We start from the raw sequence: 18168 nt of genomic DNA, 5'->3' as shown, positions 1-18168 counted from the left end.
GGCACACCGCCCCGGACTAACAGAGAGCCCTGCTGCAAGGCTTTTCCTTCCCAGTGCATGGGCTCCGCTTCGTTTGCTTGCCAATTTAAACATATTATTCAAACACGGACGTTTCCTCTACAGCCCTGAGAGAAACATTTTGCTTGATGGAAAGTTGATGGGGTTCTTTAACTTTTAATCAATATCTGCTATGGAAAGGCTCGGCTGCTGCCTTTTCACAACGAGGGAAAAGTGAAATATTTGCCTTTGGTCGCACGTTGAACGCCCTGGATAGGCAAGCACGTGAGTGTGGGGGTGGGTGGTAGTGCCCATGCTGCTTAATTCCAGAAACCAATGAGGTGGGGGCATTCCAATTTGATCATGTCACCCTGACGATTTGGGTTAATATCAAGCATGGATGCCAGGATGAGAGCCATGCCCAGTTGGTCTGGAAGCCCAGGGATTCCAGGGCTCTGAGACCCCTGCCTTTCTGCCAGAAGCATTTGTCCATCCATTTCCCTGTAAGTCTGTCAGTCCATTTGTTAAATAACCATCCTCCCCACGCCCCGCCACCCGCCCCAGCTAAGAGGATTCCCTAAGGTCCTCTCTCAATTGGAGACTTTGGAGTTCAGTGGATAAGGTTTCTAGGCTCCAGCATCTTTTCTCACCAGATGCCAGCCTGGCCAGCATCTGGATTGGGGCAGTTTATTGATTGAGTCAACAAATCTTTATTGAAAGTCTACTATGCTCCAGGCTCTGCTTTGGCAGTGGGGACTGTGGACCCCACCCCCAGAAATCTTCTAGTCCAGGGGGGAGATAAAAAAAAATGAAAATGACACAAATGGAATATGTTGTTCAGAATGATACAACCTTGGTAGGAATGTAGATTAAGATGTGGACCTATGGGGCGCCTGGGTGGCGCAGTCGGTTAAGCGTCCGACTTCAGCCAGGTCACGATCTCGCGGTACGGGAGTTCGAGCCCCGCGTCAGGCTCTGGGCTGATGGCTCAGAGCCTGGAGCCAGTTTCCGATTCTGTGTCTCCCTCTCTCTCTGCCCCTCCCCCGTTCATGCTCTGTCTCTCTCTGTCCCAAAAATAAATAAACGTTGAAAAAAAATTTTTTTAAAAAGATGTGGACCTAAGGAGAGCAGAGCTCAGCTGGTTGGGAAGGTCTGCAACGTCCTCACCACACATCCCCGGAAGCTAGGCTTGACTTACCACCACAGGTAAAGCCCAGTGCTGGCAGCCTCATTTCCTTACTTAGATCCATTTAAAGTAGACAACCAGGATAGCTGCATTCAGGAAGTTGTCAAAGTTACTGCAAATCTTGCTGGTATCCCAGCAAAAGAGAAAGCTGACAAGGAGGCCTCTTCCCAGTGTTTCTGTTTAGAAACAAACTCACGACAAGGTGAGTTTTACTCTGTGGCCCATAGGACAAGGAAAAGCAACTTCAAACAAATGCACTGCTTTTGATTCTTCTGATGTTACCTCTGGAATAGCTGCTGGAAGTCCAGAAGCAGCCACTCAACAATGTCTTTCAGTCGAATTTTAGTTTTAAATAATGAATGCAATCTTCCTCTAGCCATGCCAATAAATTAGTCTTTTTGTCAGTCCAATCCACAATTTTAAACTTGGGGGGGGGGTGATGAGGAAGACCATATGATGAAAAAAGCCTGGCTAGAATGCATTTTTACCTTTTTTTTTTTTTTTTGCCCCATGTGTAGGATATGATTTATATGATTGTTACAAAAGCATCTGTTAAAAAAAAAAAAACTATGTAAATTTGAGGCCAATCACATTTGAATAGCCAAAGTTAAACCACCAGGGCCAAGTGAGGGGCCGTGGGAAAGCTCCTGGATGTGTGTGTGTGTGTGTGTGTGTGTGTGTGTGTGTGTGTGTGTGTGTTGGGTGGGGGAGGATGGGTAGGTTGGGGGGTGGAGTTAAGGGACTGAGAAGCTAAATATTCTTCCACCTTAGGGAAGGATTTAGGTTTAAGCTGGCAGCCTCCAGGAGAGAGATAACATTCTAGAGTTTTCTGAGGCTCTTGGTCTCCCCCACTGGCTCCCCATTAGGGCCAGCTTCTGCCGGTGGGGTGGAGTCAATTCTCAGGCTTTCAGGCTCCCAGCTCTTACACACCTGGGGCAGCAGATGGGGCAAATGCCCGGATCTCAAAGCACTCCATCTAGTCGGTGGCACACAGTAGGGCCCCCAACCACTCTCTTCCCTCTCTGCTGTCAGACCTAAACTTTGTCACATCCCCCCTAATTTTCCAACTCAATGCCTGAAGTGTGCACTTCCCAGTCCTTCTAGGACCCCAACCCTAGCAGTTTTTAAGTAGCCAGAGGAAAGTATGGGCGGCACTGAGCAGAGACAGAGCGGAAGAGGTGCACAGGGGTGAGGAGAGGCTAGCTGGGACCGGGCACTTCCTCTCGCTGGAGATGACGGTTGGTAACTTGGGGAACACAGCTGCCTAGAGATGCGCGACAGCCTGGGGACCCAGCCTGGGCGGGGGCGCCACGTCGGCTACTCGGGCGTCGAGGAAGGGAAGTTTCCAGTTCTCTGCAGGTACCCATAGGACGCTTATTCCTTCCTTCCAAGGCTAGGGATTGCCCAAGAGAGCAGGTAGCCCTTCCCAACCTTTCTCATTTGAATACATGAAAATGCTAGTTGATTTTGGCAAGGCGACGCTAGCTCAAGGCCAGAAGGACGGTTTTGTCGCCCGAGGGCAAGGCCGGGTAGGGAACAGCTCCGGCTCCGACATCCGGCTGCGGGCCAGCCAGGCCTGAGCCCCAGGCCGCTCAGAAACCCGGCGGCGGCTCCAGGAGCAGTAAGGGAAAGGACAAACCCAGAGATAAAGAATTGGGATTAAAATATTACACTAGAATTTTTTTTTTCTTCAGTACAAACATTGGGCCAGGGCGCGGCCCGGAACCTGAGATTTCTCCACCCGAAACTGCCAGACAAGGCTGGTAAGGTGGTCCCAGGGCCCCTACCTCCTTAGGGTCGGACGCCGTGGGAGTTGTGAATCAATTTCCTGATTAATAACGTAACGATCGAAGGAAAGGCAGAGGAAAGAAGATAAGAGAAAACAAAGAAAAGTAAAGGAAAAGAAGAAAGGCCGTGAAAGAACGGGAGCTCGACGTTTCTCCTCTCCTGGCCCCCTGGGCGCAGTGCGCCCCAAAGTCTGGGGCTGCGGCGCCTCCCGAGTCGTGGGCTAGAGGCTGAAGGCCAGCGCTGGGGGCCGCTCTCTGCGGCGCCCGGGCCCCTTTGCCGGCTCGGACACACACCTCGGTTCGCAAAGGCCAGTCACACGCAAGTGCAAACAGTTTGCTTTCGGCGTCCCAGGCCACCCTCAGTCCTAAACGGACCCGAGTCCCAGTGCAGGTCTGCTTTGAACCACGTGAAAGACAGCTGGTCTCAGTTTCCTAGCATCTGATTCTGCCCCGCAGGCGAAGGCTGTAAACTTCTAATCTGGGTGGCAGGTGGGGGTGTGCGGAGAAGGAGGTCGGACCACCCTGCACCGAGGGCGGCTGGGCCCACGTCGGTCGAGACCCGGCCACAGCCCGCTGTGGGGAAGAAGGTCGGTGGAGATAGGGGACAGACTAGGGAGACCCCCAGAGGGAAGTCCTCGGAAGGCTCCACAGAGCACCACAGAGGCCCGCCGCCACCGCTCCCTGCGCACCCCGCAGTCTGGCTAAATGGGAAGGACCCCGGCGCAGCCACTGACAGAGGGCTGGGCCCAAGGCCTGAGGGGCGAGCCGTCTCTCGCCGTCGTCACCCCCTGCTTCTCCCAGCCCTGGTGAAGATCTGAGGAAGGAGATCCCAGCCAGGTAATACTGGGAAAGGGAAGCGAGGGTAGCCGAGTTTGGCGGGTGAATGTCGTACCGCCCGCCGCCACAGCCGGGACTGCGCTGGGAGCGGACCCCAAAGGCGCAGAAGGCGCATCTTTCGGGAAGGGCGGGGCCGCTTCCTCAGCCCCAGGCCACCTGGACGGTCGTCGCACCACCTTACGGACCGCTGCGGCTCACACCGACTGAGGAGCTTGCCTTCCCCTGGGCTGCACTTAGCTGGCGCACACCCATCCTAGCCGAGCGGGATCCGCCCGAGACGCCCCAGCAGCCGCCACGTGGCTGCCCTCGAGTCCACCCAGCCTCCCGAGGAAAGCACAGCACAGCCTCCTGCAAAGCGTAAAGACAGGGCCTATTTGGGAGACGAGGTTTTGTGACGAGTAGACTACAGCAACCAGGCATGGCACCTGGCTACCTACCGGCCAGCAATCCTGAGACTGCAGCTTTATTTTATTTGTTTGTTTGTTGTTTATTTTCTAAATCAAAGACCCGGCATGGCCCTGACGATTCGCTTTTAAAACTCTGGGAAATGACTGGCTGGCATCTGAGTACCCTAGAACTTCACTTCCTAAATTTGTTAGGTGTGTTGGAATATCGCCACTGAGATGAAGAAAGGCTGGGAGCTAACCCAGCCTCCTTCTTGGCCGCAGGCAGTCAGCTCTATGAACTAAAATCTCAGGCTAAGGGAGGAGTGCGGAGTTCCAGACTCCCCTGGCTCTGCTCTCCGGGGGCGCCTGCAGGAGGATTCAGCGCCCCCCCCCTTCCCCGCCCCTCCTCGCCCCTCCCCTCCCAACATAACAGGAGCTGCTGTGAGCCGGGTAATTCCTCCAGCGGCGACCCAGGAACTCTAAAGGTGGATCAGTGCTCTACAGTTGTCAGAGCCCACTCTACACCACCAGTCTTGGGCTTTGAAGAAGCCCTGTAAAAACTTTGCTTTGGACATCCTGCTATAGGCTTTTTTTCCTCGACTTTTTTTTTTTCTTTTTAAAGATGAGCTCTGGTAGGTTTAGAAAGTGGGCTAAAAGAGGAAGAATATTTGATTTTTTAATTGACCCCCCCATAAAACAACAGCGCCCCACCCCCACTTCTTAAAGCACCAGCTTTTTGTGTACCAAAGCTATTACTAGGTTGTTACTACCCATAGAAAATACCCTAGTCATGCTCGATTTTGTTGAAGAGCCAAGAGGGCGTTGGAGGATCACTGTGGGAAGGAACAAGGAAGCTCCATTAGCACTGAAAGTCCACCCCCCCCCACACCCCACACACACACACCCATCAGGCCCAGGAAGCTAAGCATCCGTGTACTTTACAAATGAAACCAAGGTCCTGCTGCTGATGAGAACTTTGCACAAAAGAATTAGTTTCTGGCGGTGGCTCTGAGAAGGCTGTGCAGATCCACACATTTACAGATACATTTACACAAACTGATGGTGGCACTTGCAGCCACAGGGGCAGGCTGCAGTTGGAGAAGGCGCCTGCTCTGAGTTCCAGGTGGATTTAATTTCACTCTCATTCCATTCCTTACAATGTGACACCCCCCCTTTTGTTAAAAAAGGAATTGTAATCCGATGCTTTTATCTTTTTTATTTCCTTAACTGCACATCTTCACCCTCTCGTGCTCCCCTGCTGATTTAAGAGATTTGTTTGGTTCAAGGATTTAACGTAATTCTGTTGCCAGATTTCAAGGAAGAAAGATTTGAAAGAACAAAGTACAAGGGGAGAAAGGTATCTGAAAGACAAGTTAAAACACATTTCTTAATATGAGATTAATAACATGCTTAAAACTTTGCCAAACAAGAATATTTTGCAGATTCTTAAGTCATTTTAGAAAGATTTAATTTTGTTGTCACTTCAAGAAAACTAGTGGGTTCTACCTAGGGTACAGCACACACGTGGTCACCCCACACACTTAGAAACAGACATGATCACACTCAGTAAGAAGCTCACACATAGGCACAGTCATATACTCAGAAATACACGCACCATCCCACAGCCTATCACCAACTCAGTGCGTATCAGTTGGTCCTTCTCCCCAGGACTTGTGGGCAATCCACTATCCAGGACCTTATAGGACCAAGAGGCTTTGCTTGGGGGAAAACTTCCCGCCAATGTCCAAGACCCATTAGGAACCACGCAAGCGCCCAGGGCGCTAGCCTGGCCCCTCTGGGTCTGGGATGGGACCAGGGACCGCCGCACGCCATCCCTGGCTTCAAGCCTGGCACCTCCCTTACGGAGCGGATGCATTCCGGCACCTCGGTTCATGCTCTCCCAGTTAACGCGCGCATTTAGGGAGATGTCCCCTCCCCCTGACCTTTCCCTATCAGAAACCAGACGGTCGCCTCAGCTCAGTCCCCGGGGTTTGCAGAAGGGGGGCAGGAGGAGGAGGAGCTGGGCAAAGGAGGACGGCCCGACTCGGATGCGCCTGCCCTATCACACAGACATCTGTTCTCAGTTTCTTCCTCTTTATGATCGCTACAGATGACAAGGGAAGTAGAGCGGACCGAGGCGGAAAAAAAAAAAAGTTATGTCATAAAGATATAAAACGGTGCTGTGACTCACCTGCTCTTAGCCGCAGGTACGGGTTTCGTGGCAGCGTCTCCACTCTGCTAGCCAGGAGCCCAGATAGGCCTAACGTCACTCGGCTAGGTTGAGAAACTCAGATGGCCGAGTTTCTAGTGAAGGGGCAAAAGTGGGGCTTTCTCCTTTTGCAAGCCTGAAATCAGGGGAAGGGGTTGGTCTGTATTCTCCAGTCTCCCAGGGTTGAACTTTGGGTCAGTAATCAGGACGGTGGGGGCTGGAAGCGGGCAGAAGAGCAAGAGGGGCGCGGGACGGGGCTGCAGCCGGCGGCCCCTGGAAGGCGGTGGGTCCCCCTGGGGAGGGACCCTGGGGTCATTTAGCTGGCACTGCCCTGCGAGCCGGGGCTCCAAAGCCACCGCCCCCAGCCTTTCTCCGGCTGCGCGGTTCCTATCCAGAACCCTCGTTAGCCTGCCCGGCCCCGCCTATTTTTCTTTTTTCCTCTTTCAAAGGGGGTTACCCCCCCCAACCCCATTTCCCTCTTCCCCCAGCCTCCGGGCTTAAACCAATTACGCTGCTTTGCAAACAAAGTGAGGGCCGGGTTTGAGGGAGGGGGCTCGGCGGGCGGGGGCGCAGGGGGCGCGCAGTGGCAGCGCCGCTGGGCGGGAGGCGCGGCGGCTGGACTGGCGGGCGGTCGCCTCGCAGGTGCACCTCGGGCTTTGTAGGTGCGAGCGTCTTTGTGCGGCGGACAAATGGGGAGAGGACGAGGAGGTGGGCACTCGAGCGACGTAAGATCCACATCAGCTCAACTGCACTCGTCTCGCAGAGGCCACCCGCTCACTTCCCGCGGAGGCGCTCCCGGGCGCCGCGCTCCGCGGCCGCCGCCTGCCCCCGCCCGCCGCGCCGCCTCCGCCGCGCACGCCGCGCCCCGCAGCGCCTGGCTTCCTCCTTGCTAGGGTGGCGTTGGGCTGGCGCGGGCGTTCGGGTGACTGCAGCTGCTCGGCTCTCCGCCCCCCGCCCTGCGCCGCGCGGCTGCCCCGTCGCTTCGCACAGGGCTGGATGGTTGCATCGGGCAGGGTGGCTCCAGGATGTTAGGGACTGTGAAGATGGAAGGGCATGAGAGCAGCGACTGGAACAGCTACTACGCGGACACACAGGAGGTGAGAGGCGGGCGGCAGGCGGGACGCTCCCGAAGCCGGTGCAGGGGGACGCCCGGCAAGGTGGGCGGCTGGCGGGCTGTGGGCGCCTTCTCCGTGCCATCGCTGCCTGCCCACCCCCCGATGTGATCCCGACCAGGCCTTGGTCGGGCCTTGGAGCCGGATCCGCTGCCCCGCGAGGGAGGCTGGATCTCGGCGCTTGGAGCGGGCCAGAAGGTTTTAGGAAACTGTGGGCTTTTAAAGCACCCTCTCTGGAAAGCACTTGCCTCTTTGCGGAGAGCGAGAGCCGGAACCAGGCCCGGGGAGCCACGGGTTGGCGGGCGGGCGCCGGCACGAGTTGGAGGTAACTTTAGGAAAGACAGAGCTTGTCTGCAGGGCGACCTCTTCCTCCCATGGTTGAATTCGAAGATGTCTTCAGATGAAAGGGCGCCGCCGTTAAGTTGAGCGTCTTAATAATGAAACGATTCCGAAATTTTATGAAACTTCTTTAAAAGCCCTGTTTGGGGAGAAGTGTGCTCATTCTACCGTAGTACCGCTGGGTGGCGCTGGTGCGAACTGACTTTTCCTCCAGCACGGCGAACCGGGAACCTGTTTCTCTTCATTGTCCCCTTGGTGGCACGTTCATGTGGTTTATTTTACAATGTGCACAAAGGGATTGTGAGGAAAACCAGGTACAGGCAGGACCACCATCTACTAGAAATATTTCCCTGGAAACAGCTGGCGATTAACCCCCAAAAGTTCACCATTGTTAAAAACACTTAATGATATTGCCTTGGAATAATCTTGGGGAGAAGAAAAGAAAAAAGAAAAAAAAAAACGAAAGTAAAAAATACTTTAAGACATGGACAGAAAAATGTAGAATCAGGAAATATTTTTATGGTAATTGTTTTATTTAGATTTGTATATTTTTATATTTACAAACTGAGCTTGAGTTTATTTGCATACCATAGCAGAGTGTTAAATCTGTACAGATTTTATGTTATCAAATGGAATTGTATTTGCTGATGAAAAAATTTATATTATTTTTATTAAATTATCAGAAGTTTTTATGTTTCTGACTGTATACTGTTAACATATATAGTGCATTCCCAAATTGCTGTTGATAAGGATTTTCTCCTCCTGTTGGCTTAAAAATGAGCTCAGAATTCTTCCTCGGGTTTAATTCAATGCAGTCATCTTGACCCACTAGTCAATGAAGTCCCCTGTGGAAAGAGCTTCCTTATAGGTTAAAGCTGAGAATTGGGAAACAGAATAGCATTAAGATAAAGTAAGTCGACTTTGATTTAGAAATTTAAAGTGAGATTTTAAAGCCAGTCTTTGAAATGATCCGCAGCAACATAACAGTATGTGAAACAAAATAGATTATACCAACAAACTGTGTCACCAAAATTTTTAAATGTTATGGGGCTGAAAATAGATAACGAAATTGATGCAAGTTTTTGAATGTCTTAAAGAGATGTACATGTGAAGTCATGCCAAAGTTAAGTGTAGTGCATTGATATTATTAATCACCCCTCCCTGCCCCTTCTCTTCTTGTAGATCTATTTTTAATTTTTCTCCAAACTTATTGAGTTTCTTTCCCTTTTAATATTACAGTTGCTACAAGTAGATGGGAAACACTACTCGTAAATATTATAACAAAGTCACCATTTGGGAAAAAAAAAATGCTAAGGGTGTATAAAGCCAGTTGTTGAGAAATGGATGGGTCATACGGCCATGAATAGTCCTATCAGGGAGAGTTTAATTAACAGCCACCCCGTACAACAGAGTGCTCCTCGGTCAGCTCAGGCTTAGGCAAGATAGGCACAGAGCTGGTGTTTCTGTTGCACACCCCCAGGCTGCACCGCCTTTTTTCTCTAGTTTGGTTAAAACTCCTTTTAACCAAAAGGGCTTTGCTGAGGCCGGCCTGGGGTGGAGACTGGGATACCAACTGGCGTGGATGGGGTAGGCGATGGAGGGACCCCAGAAGCCGGCCCCTGGGCCTGGCATGTAAGGCGATTACACATCTTCCTGGGGACATATTTTCTGTGAGCGCTTCTCTTTCATGCCTGCCGCGATAGGATTTTTCCCCTGCCGCGCAAGACATTTTTTTGCTCTTTCTAGGGAGGGCGCCTGACGGTTTGCCCCGGGTGGGGGGTCCTATGCTTTGCAGAAATGCTCTCTGAAAATCTCCGGGTTTGCCCCGGGAGGATCGGCCGCCCGCGCCCACCACTAACCCCGCCCTTTGGGGCCTCTTCACTTGCTATCTCTGCTCCAGGCCTACTCCTCGGTCCCCGTCAGCAACATGAACTCGGGCCTGGGCTCTATGAACTCCATGAACACCTACATGACCATGAACACCATGACCACCAGCGGCAACATGACCCCAGCTTCGTTCAACATGTCCTACGCAAACCCGGGCCTGGGCGCCGGCCTGAGTCCGGGCGCGGTGGCTGGCATGCCAGGAGGCTCCGCGGGCGCCATGAACAGCATGACGGCTGCGGGCGTGACGGCCATGGGGACAACGCTGAGCCCCGGCGGCATGGGCGCCATGGGCGCGCAGCCCGCGGCCTCCATGAACGGCCTGAGCCCCTACGCCGCTGCCATGAACCCGTGCATGAGCCCCATGGCGTACGCGCCGTCCAACCTGGGCCGCAGCCGAGCGAGTGGCGGCGGCGATGCCAAGACTTTCAAGCGCAGCTACCCGCACGCCAAGCCGCCCTACTCGTACATCTCGCTCATCACCATGGCCATCCAGCAGGCGCCCAGCAAGATGCTCACGCTAAGCGAGATCTACCAGTGGATCATGGACCTCTTCCCTTATTACCGGCAGAACCAGCAACGTTGGCAGAACTCCATCCGGCACTCGCTGTCCTTCAACGACTGCTTCGTCAAAGTGGCGCGATCCCCGGACAAGCCAGGCAAAGGCTCCTACTGGACGCTGCACCCGGACTCCGGCAACATGTTTGAGAACGGTTGTTACTTGCGCCGACAGAAGCGCTTCAAGTGTGAGAAGCAGCCAGGGGCCGGGGGCGGAAGCGGGAGCGGAGGCGGCGGCGGCGGCGGCGGCGGCGGCGGCGCCAAGGGCGGCCCGGAGAGCCGCAAGGACCCCTCGAGCGCCGCCAACCCCAGTGCCAATTCTCCCCTTCATCGGGGCGTGCACGGTAAGGCGGGCCAGCTAGAGGGCGCGCCGGCCCCCGGGCCGGCTGCCAGCCCCCAGACTCTGGACCACAGCGGGGCGACAGCGACAGGGGGCGCCTCGGAGTTGAAGACTCCAGCCTCCTCGGCGGCACCCCCGATCAGCTCTGGGCCAGGGGCACTGGTTTCTGTGCCTCCCTCCCACCCGGCGCATGGCCTGGCACCCCACGAGTCCCAGCTGCACCTGAAAGGGGACCCCCACTACTCCTTCAACCACCCCTTTTCCATCAACAACCTCATGTCCTCCTCGGAGCAGCAGCACAAGCTGGACTTCAAGGCGTACGAGCAGGCACTACAGTACTCGCCCTATGGCGCTGCGTTGCCCGCCAGCCTGCCGCTCGGCAGCGCCTCGGTGGCCACCAGGAGCCCCATCGAGCCCTCAGCCCTGGAGCCAGCGTACTACCAAGGTGTGTATTCCAGACCCGTCCTAAACACTTCCTAGCTCCCTGGGACTGGGGGTTTGTCTGGCATGGCCATGCTGGTAGCAAGAGAGAGAGACACACAGAGAGAAAATCAACAGCAAACAAACCACACATATCGAGCCGACAACAGCATAATAAAATCCCAACTATTTTTATTTCATTTTTTTTGTGTGTGTGTGTGTGCACAATCTTTTCCCCAGTGCAAAGGACTGTTACTTTGTTATTGTATTCAAAATGCCTTGTGTATATTATTACAAAGAAAACCCATCCCAAACCAACAAAAAATTTTTTCCTGCCAAGTTTAACGATCCACAAATGTATATATAAAATCTTCCTATTTCCTTATTCCTGTCCCTTCCCTCTTTCCCCTCCAGACACATTCCAGTCTGTGCAGGGTTTATTTAAAAAAAGAAGAAGAAGAAGAAGAAAGATGGTCAAACTTGTAAAATATTTGTTTGTGCTTCCCCCCCTTCCACCACCTGACCTCTCCGCAAGTTTACAGGTCTATGGCAATACTCTTAACCATAAGAACTGAAAGAGTGAAGAAACAAGTAGACACTAGGGACTATTAAAAGTATTTGAAGGACAATACTGCTGTTATGCAGCAAAACATAAACTGATTATAAACATCAGAGCCATTTGTTATTCAGCTTACATTTCTGATACATTCAGATATGGAAAACATATATATTATGTACGAACTTATTTATGCACATGCTCAGATATGTAGACATCCTCCATATATTTGCATAACATATAGAAGTAATATGTAGGTGTTATACATGCTACATTTTCAAGAGTTGCCTGACCAAGAAGTTACAAAGACACCCCTCTCCCTTGTCCTCTCTACCCACATATAGCCCTGGGAATCAATTCCTCAAGAATTGCAATCCTCAATAACTCTGCTCCTTGCTTTGCAGAGTGCCATTGTCATGTCATTCGGAGGTCACAGAACATGTATAAAATTAGCTTCTCTGTATCTATACCATTTAAATAATATTTTTTTCCAGGAAAAAGGGAATATTACAATGTTGGAGGAGAGATAAGATATAGGGAGTGGTATTTCAAAATTTGGTCCAAGATCCCAAAATCCAATTGATTGTGGTCATTTTAATTATTGCCATCATGTGCTTGTTTCATTCAGTGTTAATGCACTTTTCACAGCTGGACATGGTGTTAGTATAGCCAGACGGGTTTCATTCTTCTTCTTTGCTTTCTCAATGTTAATTTATTGCATGGTTTATTCCTTTTTTTTTTCTTTATAGTTGAAATTACTTTAAATGATGGTTAAAATTACAAATTAAAAATGTTAATTTTATCAATGTGATTGTAATTAAAATATTTTGATTTAAATAACAAAAATGATAAATTTTAAGCCGTGGAATATGTTCTTGATCATTTGCAGTTAAGGACTTTAAATAAATCAAATGTTAACAAAAAAAAGTATTTCTGTTATTTTCCTTAATTAAGTCCAAAATAGGAATTCTGATTATGATATTTTGCAAAGTCCGGCACTGAATATAAATGGCAAAAAGGAAAATGATCTAAAACAAAATTGTTTTGTTTATGTTTATTACATGAACCTGAGGCTAGTAAAAAGCAGTTACAGTAATGCAATAAAAGTGGGTAGATAAATTGATGTGATATCCCAATAATTGAGATTTTTAAGATTGTTTATTCCCGGTAATGTTTACTTCAGTTTTTGAGATGAGCTTAAGCCTTCTATGTTTCCTTTGAGCCTGTCCACAATGAAATCAAATTCATTAATATAACTACTGGGCCCCCTTCCTCAATGTATAATTTTCCCTTATCTGAGAAGTATTCTAGGAGAGTAAAATATCATATGTGGCTGATAAAATTAAGTTGTCCACAACAAAGAATCCTGAACTCTCTCTCTCTTTTTTTTTTTTTTCCATTAAAAGAGAAACAAAACTCAACCATCATGGTTGCTTTGGAGGGGGTGAAGGGGAGGCAAGTTAATTCACTCCTGCAGGGGAAGCTTTGTGCCATCAGGACATTTCAGGGTAGCTGCTATTTTGTATTTTGTGAAGATACTTCTAAAAATACGGTTTCTAAAAATATCATTCCTGAGAATTTAAAGCTGATTTGTTTGCCTTCTAAGAAGCTTTTAAATGCAACTTCACACCCCTACAGTTGCTTGAGATCACAAAATCATTAATCTCCTTTGATAGTAGGCTCACTTTCCAGTCCACCTATTTCTTTGTAAGTCTTGTTCGGATTGACATCAACAATAACAACACCAGCCCAAGCAGAGGCTAGCCTGCCTGAGCCCCTGTGTATGAACTCCATCCTCGCCAAGGCTTGAACTTGGACAGCCTTTACTTTGATCGCCCCACTCCACACTGCGGACAAGATAAAAAGAGCTGTGTGAGTCCCTTAATTATCGCGTAATTGCCTCCCCAGATGAGAGAAGGGGTGGCGTGTAGCACTTGAGAAAAATCCAGAAATCCAAGCCCTCCCCCCCGACACACACTTCAGCTAATGAAAGGAGGAGAGAGAAATAACTGGTTTGAATAATTTCAAAACCTAATTTAGAGGCCTCTCGGGAGGACATTAAAGTCCCAAAGAGAGGAAAAAGCTTTCAATCTCAATAGTTACTTATATTTATATAGCAGGTAAACAAAAGTTGGTAAATTCGAATTCCAAATGTGATATGAGGGCGTGAGTTTGGGCCTAGGAATTTTACCAGCCGCGCTGAATCTAAATCGTCTACCCCTCGGTGATGTTCCCTTCCTCTCTGTAACAAATTAGCAATATCAATGTTTTGCTTCACCCTCTGGGCTTAAGTCGGCCTTAGCTCTCTGTTACTTGGCAAAGACTTTTTCTAGGCTTGCGGGGGGCGAGGCGCCGTTGGCTGACCACAGAGGCTACTTTGGAAATGTGCCTGAGAAGCTAGCACGGTGGATCTCGGGGAGCTGGTCTCGTGGGGTTCTCAGGCGATTTTCCGCCACCTCTGGGCAGTAAACCGCCCCCTCCCCCCTCCCCGGGCACCTTGCGCGCGCTCTGCAACGTCTGGCCGAGGTGATCTGCGCCCCGCGCGTTAGGTTGTGCGCCGTTTGGGGCAAAGGCAGCCGGTTGCCGGGGAAGAGGGACAGAGCAGGCCCGCAAGCATCTCGGGGTGACAAGTGCAGTTAGTTCTTCATTGTTTGGGCATTTTCCCCTCCTAGCGAATAAATCTTCTGTTGAGCCCGAGACCTAAAAGTCAACAAAGAAGGCCAGGCGTCGCTTTACCGCTACTGTGGCCCAACGCCCGCGTTGCCGCGGCTGCTCCCGCTGCGTAATCCCTTCCTCGGAAACCCGGACACACAAACGCCGGAACGCCCGGGGCTGGGGCGCCGCGCCCCAGGGCCAGGAGGAAAACATCTGTGGTTCCGAGGGAGTGCCGGGACCCTCCTCGAGCGCGGCACCTTCTCGTGACCCCCGCCCGCCCCCCTTTTCGTCGTCGAGTTTCTGTATTTCTCTTCACCTCGGACGCTCCCGTAGATGAGGGCCGGAAAGGGGATGCTGACCGCTCAGCCGCGGGCCACCGGGCTCGCTTTATTTAGGAATTTCCCTCGTGGTGGGGGAGGGGTCTCCGGATGGGGCGGGAGGGAGTGAGAAGAAAAAAAACCCAAAAAACAAAACCCTTCCTACAGACCCTAGAGCAAAGCTGCCGAGGCCCTCCGATGCAGTGACGACGCCACCACTGAGCACTTTTAGAAAAAAACAAAACTGTTTTGGGAGTGAGTGGAGTCCAGGGGAAGAGAACTTTACATGTAACTTTCACCTGGTTCCGGGACTGACGCATTTTTTAAATTGATATAAAGAGAAGAAGACAACTAAACACAGATAGGGAAGAAGAAAAGCTCACCAGAAACTACACAACTTAGAAGTGTTCCCAAGTAGAAGGCAGCTCGGTCTGTTTCTGCTTGATGGCTATTACAGTGTGTACGTCACAAATAAAATGTAATTTCCATTGTCCCTTCTTGAACTCTTCATAGCAGAATAAGCTGGTGAGAATTATTAAGGGAGGAGGGATTAAACAAACAATCCTATTAAAGTTCTTAACTTCTGTTTTCATTTTCTGAAGCCTAGAATACTCAACTGATTTCACTGAAAGCATACAAAAAAACATTGTTTTTCTCAGGAGTCTAACAGATTTGAATGATCTACAGCATAAAAGAGTTCCTGGAGTGATAAAATGTAAAAATTTTGTTTTGGCTCTTTGAAAAATTGATCTCAGTTCCACAAAAATGCTTATTCAGTTTCTTTGCAAAAACTTCTGCAATCAATTCAAATTCCTTTCAATGCAGACCAAAGTAGGAGACCTGTAGCCCAAATTAATTAACCTTTCCTTAAGATCAATTGGTTTTCTGTTGATTTAGCAGTAATAATGTAGAACATTTAGCTATAATGTATTTTAATGTGATACTTCAATATGTCAAGAGGAAATACTCATTGAAAAGATAAAATTGCTTAAATTATTTAATAGATGTTTAATAAATTTGTAGAAATATTTTATTTTCAAAAATTAAACCTTAATCGCTTATTTGAATTGTAGTAAAATGTGTTTTGCAACTAAATGGAGTTAAGATAATGTCTAATTAGTTCGAGATAATTATGTGCAAAAAGTTGACTATTTGTAAACTACCTTGGACAAAATAGGTCAATAAATTATGCAGAAATTTAGAAATAAGATTTTCTCAAATACAAGGAATCATTAACATCAATAGAAACTCATGAGAGTAAGAGTGTAATAAAATGAAACAAGTTGGAAGATTCTACAACCTTTCCATCTAGAAATAGAATCTATTTGGGGAGATATAAGGTGTGTTGTTTTTTACAGCAGCCATTTCTGCAAGTTTTATTTTCTACCACTGATCCTATTTGGTGTATCCAAATAACATTTAACAGATTAAACGTTCTGGTTTTTTTTCTCCCAAATAGTTACATTTAAGGCCATAATGGTTTCATTGGTGTCTCTCTTTTAGCTCCCAGTCTAGCTGGGTTCACTGAACCTTGGACCCTGCAGACTGCAACCCTCACCACCCTCGACTCCAGGCATCATTCTGGCAAGCAATGTGGAGTTGGAGAACACCCATGCATTTCGATTTTCACGTGCACAATGCATACATTTTCTTACTATAAACATTTTTTTAAAAACCTGACAAGAGGGAAATCCTCACTTGCTACCTTTCTCTAACTTCTTCATTTCTCCAATTATGTCAGCTATGACTACAGAGCAAAAAAAGCAGAGTTCATGGTAAGCACAAGCTCTCCTCTGTAGCCCAAGAAAGTGAGAAGCCACCTTCTTTCTAGATGCCACTTCTATATGTTCTACTCAATGTAAAGTATAAAAGCAGAATATTCTCCCTCAAAATCTGGGAAGGAAAAGGCTTAAATGAAATAGGTGCTTAGGGACTTCCGAATCCAGGTGGGATGCTGGTCAAGGCCCATCAAGATCAAGTTCAGAGCAGCCAGTACTAAGGCAGGCCTGACTCCCAGTTCTAAGTGTGAGGTTTCCCTTGGTTGACTTTATATTTCTCTCCTCAAGATTACATCACGGTCTTTTTTTAAAAAAAATCCCTGAAACCCAGAAAAACAACCTGGAAATACCCCCCAAAGGACTACTTCGAAATAGGGAACAATGCATTCAACCGGAAATCTCTTTAGTTTCTTTCCTCTCTCCCATGAAATTTTAGTTACTCCTTTGCTTGTCTAATCATGTCCTAGGTCAGTTGTTGTTGTTTTTTCCCTTTCTTTCACACCAAAGAGCTCGTATTTTAAAACACAACCAATATAATGAGAACTGTAAGGGGTTTCGTGGTGGTTTGTTTCGTTTATATATTTAACTTTAAGGACCCATTATGCACGAGGGAGGTAGGAGGCTCCCATTTAGTGCTACACTCTTAGAGAGCTGGGTTTCTTTGCGCGATCCAGTCGGCAGATGCATTTTTGGAACGTTCCCCTAGCTCTGGGTCCCACCTGGGAGCCTTGCGCTTCTTCACTCCCATAGCCCAGCCACAAGCGCCTAACCCAACGTCTGCTTAGCCGGAGCGCCAACTCCCGCCGCGTCTTTCACCGCTTTCGCCTGGGTGGAGGCCGATTCATCAGCTCAAACTGCAACCAGCCGTGTTGCGGCGCAGGGCAACGTCCAGGTTTCCTCACCTCTCCCCGGAGTCACACTGCCTTCTGCCGACACGCGCTTCCTTTGTGTTATGCCTGGCTAATATATTAATGGGGCGGATAACCCGGATCCTTTGTGGGGGGTAGCGGGGGGAGGGGTGGGGACCGGGAAGGGAACGGAACAGCTCCAGTCGCTGACCCTTGGGCCGGAGTTCAGAGGAGGGAGGGTTGGCGGAGGGGGGCGCGGGATGCGAATGGAGGTGAGGGAAGTTCACGTTAAGGGCACTGAAAGTAAACTTAATTAACTTCGTGCAACAAGTTTTTGGAAAAGGTGGTCTGGTGCTAATGTCCTGTGCTGGGTTCAGAATTGCGAGGCGGGACGCCGCGCACGCTGGAGAAACCGCCCGGCTGGCTGAGCGGGCCGCGCGCCTGCTGCTAGGTGTCCGCCTGCCCTCCCGTGGTCCCCTCACCCCCGCCGGGAGCCCGGTCGCGCTGCGCGGTGCCGAGTCGCAGGCGCACAATCTTAACTGCGTGCGGCACGGCTGGCCCTCTCGGAGGGGAACGCCTTCGCAGACTCATCGAGCTCTAGCTAAGCCGGATACCTTAGTTGCTCGGTTCTGATGGTTGAAAACCAGGCTCGCTGCGCTCCCGAGACCCTCGCCGTCCCCACCCTCACCTACAAAGGGCTGGCCTCCCGGTCAGAGGTCTTCACTGATCACCCACAGATGATGCGACCCCCGCGTCACGCCACGAAGTGGGCGCGAGAGACGGAGACCTTGCGGCCCCGGGGGGACGCGGCTTCTGGGTGCGGGCCTTGTCCCTGCCTCCCAGGCTGCTGGCGCGGTGGGGCCCCCTCCCCGCCAGGCCTGCCGCCCCGCCCGCCAGACGGTGCCCGGGCGCCCCGAGACATATGCTGCCCGCAGGCCGCGCGGCCCGACGTGGTGCTC

At 50.3% G+C, this 18168-nt stretch overlaps 2 protein-coding genes across 6 annotated transcripts in view; one reads left to right on the top strand and one right to left on the bottom strand.

Moving 5' to 3' along the window:
- Window positions 1-6781, bottom strand: part of TTC6 (tetratricopeptide repeat domain 6) — a 220311-nt gene extending 213530 nt beyond the window's left edge. The window contains exon 1 of one of the 3 annotated variants that reach the window (XM_045059830.1): window positions 6385-6781. The gene's annotated coding sequence lies outside the window, so the exon portion shown is untranslated. The remainder of the gene's footprint in view (window positions 1-6384) is intronic. The other 2 variants (XM_045059826.1, XM_045059825.1) reach the window with 2 other exon arrangements.
- Window positions 6782-7004: 223 nt separating this feature from the next.
- Window positions 7005-16910, top strand: FOXA1 (forkhead box A1). 3 transcript variants are annotated; one of them, XM_045059834.1, is made up of 3 exons: window positions 7005-7499; window positions 9754-11080; window positions 16087-16910. In XM_045059834.1, the coding sequence occupies exons 1-3, from the start codon at window positions 7428-7430 to the stop codon at window positions 16296-16298; spliced, it is 1611 nt and encodes a 536-aa protein (XP_044915769.1). In that variant the 5' UTR covers window positions 7005-7427; the 3' UTR covers window positions 16299-16910. The 3 variants fall into 3 exon arrangements, with proteins under 3 accessions (XP_044915769.1, XP_011281501.3, XP_044915770.1); XM_045059835.1 differs by lacking the exon at window positions 7005-7499 and adding an exon at window positions 7524-9485; XM_011283199.4 differs by lacking the exon at window positions 16087-16910 and having other exon boundaries at window positions 7018-7499; window positions 9754-15076.
- Window positions 16911-18168: the final 1258 nt, after the last annotated feature.

Source organism: Felis catus, chromosome B3 (assembly GCF_018350175.1).
Source record: "Felis catus isolate Fca126 chromosome B3, F.catus_Fca126_mat1.0, whole genome shotgun sequence".
Taxonomy (NCBI): Eukaryota; Metazoa; Chordata; class Mammalia; order Carnivora; family Felidae; genus Felis; species Felis catus.
The sequence above is the reverse complement of the archived record's forward strand: the minus strand, read 5'-3'. Positions and strand labels throughout refer to the sequence as shown.